At 31.4% G+C, this 10,067-nt stretch overlaps 1 protein-coding gene across 1 annotated transcript; it reads right to left on the reverse strand.

The window, feature by feature from the left end:
* Positions 1 to 6,448: 6,448 nt before the first annotated feature.
* LOC102582772 (zinc finger CCCH domain-containing protein 29-like) lies at positions 6,449 to 9,556 on the reverse strand. The gene is made up of 2 exons (XM_006355590.2): positions 9,422 to 9,556; positions 6,449 to 8,809 (listed from the first exon to the last, which is right to left on the reverse strand). The coding sequence occupies exon 2, from the start codon at positions 8,801 to 8,803 to the stop codon at positions 6,719 to 6,721; it is 2,085 nt and encodes a 694-aa protein (XP_006355652.1). The 5' UTR covers positions 8,804 to 8,809; positions 9,422 to 9,556; the 3' UTR covers positions 6,449 to 6,718.
* Positions 9,557 to 10,067: the final 511 nt, after the last annotated feature.

Consider the following 10,067-nt stretch of genomic DNA (forward strand, 5'->3'; position numbering starts at 1 on the left):
TCCTTAATATAGGACATAAAAGTCCTATCATTTTTCTTTTTCAGCCGCAAAATTGGCCCAATTTCCAAGCAGGTGGGCCATTCTTTTCTGCCTTTCCCCTATGTGTTACTCTCTCCGTCCCTATTTAGTTGTCCCTATTTAGTTGTCCATTTTGACAAATCAAGAAAGAACAATAAATATTTTCCTATTATATCCTTATTTAAAGTGAAAAATTGTCATAAATAAAGTAAATAAACTTATGAACTTCCCATCATTGATTAGTTATTTTGAGTGAATTTATTTTGGAATTGTAAATTGTACTATAAAGGTAAAATTATAACTTCACTATGCTAATCATTGTTGTCTTAATCTGTGTGTCATTTCTAAAGTGGACAACTAAATAGAGACGGAGGGAGTAATAGTTAATAATGTGGGTCCCCATTTTTACAATACCAATTATTTGTTACTACATTTTTTTCTACATAATATATCAGAGACAAAAAAATATGCGTTTACAGGAAAAAATATCGCATATTGAAAAAATTATGTCTTTTTTAGAGAAAATTACATAAATAATGCTATAAATTATAATAATTAACAACTTATTATATTGAAACGTGTTCAATAATTATATTGAAACCTACTTAAATTTGAATTGGTCTATCGAGAAGTGCAACACTAGAGTTGAAGTGCTTCCTAACATATTAAAAGAAATTTCATATTCAAAACTCAACGTGAGATCTCTAGTTAAATATGAAGAAACACTTATCACTTCACCACAATCTTTATTGGTGGTATACTTGATCAATATAAATTTCTTTTGTTGTGTGTGGAACTATCGAATCATTCTATACTCAAATTAAATACCTTTAGTTAAATATGAAGAAACATTTATCACTTCACCACAATCTTTATTGATATACTTGATCATAAGAAATTTCTTTTATTGGGCATTGAATTATCGAGTCATTATTTATTGAAAGCTCAAATTCGAGATCTCTAGTTAAATATGAAGAAACACTTATAATTTTACTACAATCTTTATTAACATACTTGATCATTAGAAATTTCTTTTATTTTGTTGAATTATCGAATGGTCCCGTGACACTCAAGATGACGAATAACTAGATTTGACTAAGAAACTCTTTTATTCTCCTAATTAAATAGAATCTATAGTATGCCTTTTTATTATTTGTAAAATAACATTACTATAACGTTCTAAACATATGTAAAATAAATTTAAATATATACGTATAATGAGATCACACTCATTATATATTCACAAACTCTAAATTCTGAATTTACGTATCATGAAAAACTCTAAATTTAGGAATTTCATGAGTACAAGGTGAAGCAAATGCTGATAGAATTACACCTGAAGAAAATGACAACATGTGTCATCTGCCCAATTTAGGAAACTTTAAAGACACTCAACACATTTTAGATGATTTAGTCAAACTTTCAACATGTAATTTATGTATATCTCAGATGACATGATATATATGAGTTATTTGTATAACAATAAGAATAGATATGAGTTACTTTTATAACGTGAGTATATCAATTATAAATGGCAAAGTTGAGAGGTGTATCAGGTCATTTTCCCTTTAAATTATATACAATAATAACTATAACATAATTTGCAACGTCTTTTAATACTATACGATATTTGATAAGATTTAATCCTTTCACTATAAGAAAAAAATTATTTTTCCACCGAAAAAGGTTATTTTGGTGAATTGGTGTGAAAAGAAAAACACAATAAATGTTTCGGAAAAATTAGGAAGTTCCTCACTGTTTCAGTAACAATTTGTTTTCGACCATGCATTTTCTCAGTGAACTAGTTCGATAAAAAATGAGTGGAAAATCATGTTCTATAACACAAATTTTTTCGTGATTTGCAATGAATAAACCTTATTTCTAATATTATCTTGCCTTCGCCCCTTCGCTCGTAAGTAGATTGCCTTGATATGTGCGTCTAGTTTGTATTTTTTCGAAGGCTAGAAAACTCATGGCCCCCTCTCCTTTAGTTTAACCTTTTATAGAATGTAATTACTTGGTTCATTATTTTTTCTTGTTATTAATTAGTTATATTAAATTAAATTATGGATAGTATACTTTTTAATATAAGTGTTACTTAGAGTTTCAGTTTGCTCATAAGTTGGCAATTTGACAGCCTTTTTCTAGCACAAACTTTTTTTAAAATATCAAACATTTATTTGTCTAACTGGATACTCCTGTCATCGACCAAAAGGCCAACTTTCTTGGTAAATAAAGTCCACCGCCCAAATAAATAACTTTCCCACTATAATTTTGAAATTGTTTTTTTTTTTTTTATGTATGTATTTGCAAAAGGAAGATATAAAAATAATATTCTCAATTTTTAAAGATTAGTACTAAATTTTGTTAAATCTTTAATTTGCTTAATTAGTTCACTCATTTCTTTTGATGTTTCAAGCTATGTATTTCTTATCAAATGTATATATATGTATATATACAATAGATAAAATTGACTCGACCTTTTAATTAATGCTTGATGAAAATCTATAAAAAGTGTTTGCAAATAATTAAAAATTATCAATACACACAAAAAAATGGAAATGTTAAAATAGACCAAAGCGCTCGATGCATAAAATATTCATTGTCATCTAGTGTTTAGAGAAAAGTGACACCCCAAAGAGAGTATAACACTGTATAACAAAAATAAATTTTAGTGGCAACAAATATGCTCATTAACAAAGAGTGCTAAAGCTTTATCGGTATTAGTTAATTGTCATTGAATCCAATGTCGCTATATGTTTTAGGGACATTTATAAAGAATGTTAATTGCCTTTAAAATATATATATATTTAACGACAATTAAACTATTTACATTCATTAATTACCGTTAAAAATTATTTTTAATATAATATAATGTAAATAACATACCCCTAATACAACCCTTAAGAGCTGATTCTGCAATATTATATATATATATATATATATAGTTGCTAACTTGTAATTGCATCTGACTACCATTATCCAAAAAGACCTAATTAACAGACAAAGAAAAACAAAATAAAAGTTTCTTGCAAGCAAGAAAGAAAAGGAAAGATAATGGCTAATTAATTTTTCCAAGGTATTTAGGAACATTACTGCTCCCTCTATCCAATTTTATTTGTCATGTTACGCTTTTCGAAAGTCAATTTGACTAATTTTTAAAGTTGAATTAGATTATTTTGATTCGATATTTTAAACAAAACATTTAAATATTCAAAAACTATACGAAAAATACTATAAATTGTAAATTTTTGCATATCAATATGATGAAAAAATATATCGTAAAATATTAGCAAATTTTTTTATTATTTGACTCTAAAAAAAAAGGCTATGATGATAATTAAAAGTGAACAGAGACAGTAACAAGACATCAGCCAAACTCAAAGAAATTAGTATTATTTTTTCTTTGAAAATCAACGTCAACTCACAATCAATTAATGCAATATTATAAATTAACAACGACAATTTTCCCCATAATACAGTTACGTTGCTGACTGCAAAGGCATTCATTAATGTTTAACGGTAATTAATTAATGGTAAATTTTAATTATCACTAAATACATTTAAAATGACTTTTAACACTTTTTGTAAATGTCTCTAAAACCTCTAGCGACACTAGATCTAATGTTAACTAACTCATGACGATAAAGGCTACACCATTATTGTTAATATACATATTTATCATTGTTGAAAACTATTTTTAAGTGATTGTGGATAGTTTAATAGAGTGTACAAAATAATATTGAATAAAGTGCATTAGTTATATTAGAATTAGTTGTGTTAAACTATTTTTTATTTATTATTTGGTTTAGTATAATAAGGATAGTTCTATTTTTACTTATGCTTATTTATTATTAATAGTCTATGCATTGTTAATATTATAATTATTTGCTATGTATTAGTTTTACCCTCTATAATAGTGATAGGATATATATATAACTAATAATGCATCTACCAGTTATCCATAGGCTCAAGATCCTATGAAATGAAAGATTAAATACTACCAATAATATGGATCGTTTAGTAGGATACATTAGGAAAAATAATATATGCATTAGTTTTTTGTATTACTAATACTTTATTGGTACACTTTTTCAATATAGTAGACATAATACATAAACGTACTATTTGATTTGGCCTTAGCATCCCAATGACATGACCCTAGATAGAATGATCTGATATGATACGATACTTAAAGACTATGATAGAATACTATTACCAATAAGGGTTGTAGAGATATAAATACTTCTTCATTCTTAATCAGAGATCTTGAATTCAAATCCCTTAATCGTCTTATTGTCAGAGAATGCTCTACCTTCTAATATAAAACTTTTCGATATAAATTTAAATTTAATTACGCTTTAATATATTAATCATTTTCTTTAAATTCACTTATGAAATTATACTGATACGTTATCTTTCTAACCAAACAAAAGAATGAAAAGGAAAGAGAGAGAATCTAATATGAAAGCAGAAGAATACGACAAAGTAAGGGCGGCTAGAAGGTGAACACGTGTCTATTGGCAATACAAACAGAACCCACAAACCAAAAGACAAAAAAGATAATGGAATTTTGCCAACCAGCAATATTAATGGTTCTTATACTTTTTCATTCTCTTTTCAAATAGTATAATCATATTCTTTTAATCCCCCACCTAAGGTTCTTTCCTTTTTGTTTGGCGTTCGATATTTATAATAGAATCTCATCAAATTTAATTACACTAGAGTTAAAGGATTCTTATATAAAAATGACTTCATACTCAGAAGAATTCGAGTCTAAAATTTCTAAAAAGGATGAACGATAACTTATCACTCTGTCACAATCTTGATCGTTATATTACTCTTCCTTTCTTTCCCTTTGAATGTTGTACATGAGTAGTGAAAGAATAAATGTTGTCTATAAGTAGCATAGATCTCGAATAATCGAATTTTTATGTTTTTCTTTTTAAATGAATTGGTCTTTAATTTTTATTTTTTATCAATTGAATTTATATGTAATAGGAATAAGTTTAGAAATTAAAGTGATATCTGGATATAACTTGTGAGATATTATGATACGAAAATATAAATTTATGTTTTGTTGAAAAGTAATTTTTGCACTAAAATAGAAGTGAAAGTGCAAATGACCCTATATCAAATCATGGCAAAAATAAAAAATCATGACAAAAATAATTATGAGATTTCATGCTCTAGATAAAAATTCTTTGAAATGAAATTGCTTTTGATATATAGGAAATGTTTTATCCATAAAATATGACTTCTTCTTGAAATTTTGGATTAATTGGGTCTTAAAGTAAATATCAATGAAAAAACAAAAGTTAATTTTATATTATTGTCTGCTAATTCCATTGTTGGATCCACCGTTATATTGTTCACGTGGCATTTTTTATGCCCTAAGAAGTGATATGTTAGTTATTAAGAAAAATATTTTATTTGGTGAGTTGAATATGTCTTTACCCCTTTGAATCACATATTTACAAAGTTTATCATAATTAATCTCCAGAGTTAAAAAAAGAGAAAGAAAGATTAGTTTTTTTTTTTTGGTATTTCTCACCTAGTGTCAAATATCTGGTTTGAGAAGACTAATTTGAATTCATATCAGAATATTTCGTTACTTATTTTGGAGCTCGATTTTATCTGAATTTGTGTCCATAAATCCCACTTCGAAGATAAAGTGCTCATGTTTTAGTGATCGATCAATTCAAATTTGTATTGAGAAGTTCAATTTTGATGATAAGGATCTCCTATTTTAAAGTTCGACTAATCTAAATTCACATCTGGAAGTCTTATCCAGTGTCCAACACCTATTTGAGGAAAAACTAATTTGAATTCATGCCAAAATATATGGCTACCTCATTTTGGAGCCTGATAATCTTGTGTCAGAAAATCTCATTTCAAAGGTGAGTACTTCAAATTTAGAGCTAGACTAATCTGAATTTGCATCGAAAAATCTCATTCATGGAACAAAAATATCCTATTTTGAAGCTCGATTGATCTAAATTTACATCTAAAAGATCCACCTTACAAAGACCCACCTTATCGATAAAGTACTTGAATCCAAAACATCTAATTAAAGACTCAGGATACTTATCCCATGACAACCTTTGGTAGTAAAGAATAGTCATTCCATTTTTTTCTTATATGTGGAATAGAAGCACCACATAATTTATCAAGTATGTCACTTACAAAATATTCTTTAGCCTACCATATAAAATAAAATAAAACTAAGCTAAATGCCAATAAATTTTCATAAAAATGGAAGAGTTGTTTTTCTTGACTTTAACAACACAAAAAGACTATTCAAAATATCAGCACTAACTTCCCAACTTGTCACTATAATAATGCAACTTGTTGAAAGCCAAGTCTATCTAAAATAATAGCAAAAGTACTACACTAATATTAATGATCAAACCACAAGAGGAATTTAGAAATAATTCTGATAAGCTCAATCAATATATTGAAATACAACTCCAATTCATTGAAGAAGATAAAGAACTTATTATAAAGAATTATAAGAATATAACAAATGACTCTTTTTTCAATCACTTAATTGTTGAAACAATGTGATTAGTTATCCTTCCCTATCCCCCATTTTTCTTTCCCCATATAACTAAGGGAATATGTTGATGTTTCTTCCCTTGAAACTAATGGTTAAACTTATATCCAATATATCGATAAGAATTTCGAAAAGAATAATTAATTAAGCCACGATACGCTCCTGGTCTATGTACATTTGTTCCAGCCACGGTGGAATGGAGTCACGAACACCACCACCGTACTTCTGCTGCTCTGAACTGTATAGCCCAGTACCAGTAGAGGACACATCTTTCACCAAGGAATGAACCCACGACACGTCTGGCTCGTTGAGTTGAGATGGTGTGATTGTTGATCTTGTTGGAGCACCATTTCCACCGCGAAAACCAAAAGATTGAGATCTCTTGAGCTTGTTTGTGTCATCACTATTGAAGCCCCATTCCAATTTCCCATCAGGGGAGCCCCAATCTGATGACATCAAAGGTGGTGAGTTAGCAACACCATTTGGAACAGCACGATGCCCCATTCCACTACGGTCAATAAAACTCTGGCTACGCTTTGCAAAAGCAGCAGACCTCGAGTTCATGACCGCTTGAGCCACTGCTGCTGATGAGTCGAATCCATAGGTTGAGGGCATCCTCAATGGAGAGGATGATTGAGGAATGTTGGTATAGCTTGATTGAAATTGGTTCATGTTTTGTCGCATCTGAAGCCCGGTTGGAGATTGCATCTGGGAGCCGTTACTTGACACCTTAGGTGAGAGACCTTGCAAATGAGGAACCGATGGAGAATACAACTGAGAGCTGGTGGTGGCTGTAACTCTCGGAGAAAGGCCCTGCAAGTGGGACAGCAATTGAGAATCCATTGATCCGAAAACATCATCAAGATTAGTAGGCTTCAAATCCGCCATCCGATTGTCCTTATTCCAATAAGACGGTGAAGAGAGACCAGCCATCTCATCTATCAATTGCTGTCTTAGTTGCTGCTGTGTGCGGATGCTTTCCAAGCCAAGCATGTCCATGTCCAAATCCAAGTCCCGAGCGTTTAGAGATGTCTTTAGCCTACTGCCAGGAAGCTGTAATGCAGGTGGGGTGATGTTCACCTTGTTCTGCCACATGTTTCCACCCATTGGAGACGAACATGTTACAGCAGGAGACATCGGTGGTGTTGAAGTAGCAGGCAGTAACATGGACGAAGAACCAAGAGCCAGAGGGCTCAATGTTGACATATCCATCGAGCCGGCTGGACTAGCCTTTGGAGAAGGGATAGCTGAACCAGTTGACGCATACAAGGGGCGTAGCTCTTCAGGCTTGTGAGCAAAGAAGCAAACTTTCCTTGAGCACCCGGTCTCATCCTTGCAGAGACGGGTTCTATATTGGGCAGGATGAAGCCATGACTCGAATACACCATGAGCATACTCACAAGAATCATTCTTTGCACAAACACCTTTCTTGAACTCGGGACATGGAACACAAGTATAGTTATACTTCCTTGGATCGCGTCTCCTTGCGTTCTCCCCTGGATGAACAAAAGGGCATTCAGTCCAATCATGAGAATATGCCCTTGAACATGGCTTAACCTTGAAACAATACATCCTGAAATCATCACTCCCATAAATCCCATCATTTATGTCCGGCAAGGAAGTATCAATCGGATACTCTTTCTTCTCGCTTCCTTCTTTCGTCATCTGGATTGCTGCTTTTCCTTCTTCTTCCTCCTCCAGCTCAGCAAGCTCAGCCAAGCACCCATTCAACAACTCCAGTGACTTCCTTTTCGAATTCCTCAAGGACTTAGGATAAGAAGCAATCACATCAGAAGGCCTGTTTCCACTAGAATCACAAACATTAACATCAGCAGAAGCATCAATCAAGATCTTGAAAACCTCAACCGATGATTCCAAGCCACCAGCTGCAGCACAGTGAAGAGCAGTTGCACCATCAGAGCCACAAGCCCTGTTGACATCAACCTTACCAGTTCCAACAATATACTTCAAAATCTCAATACTCCCATACATGGAAGCAATCATCAGAGGGGTTCTCTCTTCAAACCCCATCTTTTTCGAACCAAATCTTCTCCCATACCAAAAGCTGAACTCATCAACAGCACAACCTTTCTCAACTTCACATATGAAGCTAGAAAGATCATCTGAAGCTGACAATTCAAGCAATTTTGAGCAATTTCTACCATGCCCATCTTTCTGATCCATGTTTAAATCAGAAGGACAAACTTTACTCCTTGAACCAGTACACATCAATTCCTGCAAGTCATCAAAAAGCCTCAGATTTAGATTTGCTACTCCATCCAACACATAAAAAATCACAAATTCCAAAAGTAACAAACTGTATAAATCTAAATCAATACTGTAACTCTTCCTAGATTTACATTTGCTACTAAATCAAACCCATAAAGCTGTCAAATACTGAACCAAAAATGTAACTTTTTTTTCCCAAATCCAATGAACCCATCAGAGAAAACCCCACCAAAACAATAGATCTCATAAATTTCAACAAAATAAAGAAAAAACACACCAATAGTCAACAAAAACTGAAACCCATCACAAGAAAGTTCCAAAGTCTCAATCTTTTTTCAAAAAATTCCATACCCATAAACTAAATTTACCATAAAAGGACAAAAACCCCATACTAGAAAAGTAAAAAATAGAAAGAAAAAAAAAAAAAACTAGAAACCCATCTCACAACTAGTCAACAAGAACTGAAACCCATCACCAAAAAGTTTCAAACTTTCAATCTTTTTCACAACATACTCCATACCCATAAGCATTTTTTACTATAAAAGAACAAAAATAACCTAATTTTTTTACCATACTAGAAGAAACTAAAAGCAATAAATTTTGAGAACAAAACAGTACCTTATAGATGGCTAAGGTTTATTTCTTGAAGAAACTTGAAAATCCAAGAGGACAAAAGTATTGAATTAGTTGTAAGATTTGTGAGTTGTTATTTGTTTGAGTAAATTTTTCTGTGAAGAAATGAGTGAGGGTTCAGAGGTATATATGAGTCAGAGAAAGGAAGGAAGGAGGAAAGGGTGACTTTTCTTCTTGGTGAGTTCAATTTTTTTCTACTCTGTTAATGGTCAAAGTCAAATCTTCAAAATTTGGTCCACTACATACAAGAAAATTATAGATATGGTCACTTATGTTTGAGATGAGGTTCAAAATAGCCCCTAAAGTATGTTATGGACACTTTTAGTTTTTTAAGTTAGTCAAAAGTTAATACTTCTCATCTTCGTTAAATATAATAACATATCAAGTGTAATTCAATAAGTGGAGGTTGGATAGAGTAAGATGTATGTAGACCTGATACATACTTTTTGTGGGGGTAGAGAGGTTGTTTGCTTAAAAAAAGTGAAATTAAAACAAGATCGAAAAGTTCTATCGATCTAATGAAAACAGTGAAAAGAAGGAATTTAGTGAAAAACTAATATCTAGAGGTAACGTTTTCGCAGTTTTTGCTTCTTTTTTTTTGTTTTTTTGAGATTCTGATACAGTATTTTAG

Source organism: Solanum tuberosum, unplaced genomic scaffold, assembly GCF_000226075.1.
Source record: "Solanum tuberosum cultivar DM 1-3 516 R44 unplaced genomic scaffold, SolTub_3.0 scf00202, whole genome shotgun sequence".
Classification (NCBI taxonomy): domain Eukaryota; kingdom Viridiplantae; phylum Streptophyta; class Magnoliopsida; order Solanales; family Solanaceae; genus Solanum; species Solanum tuberosum.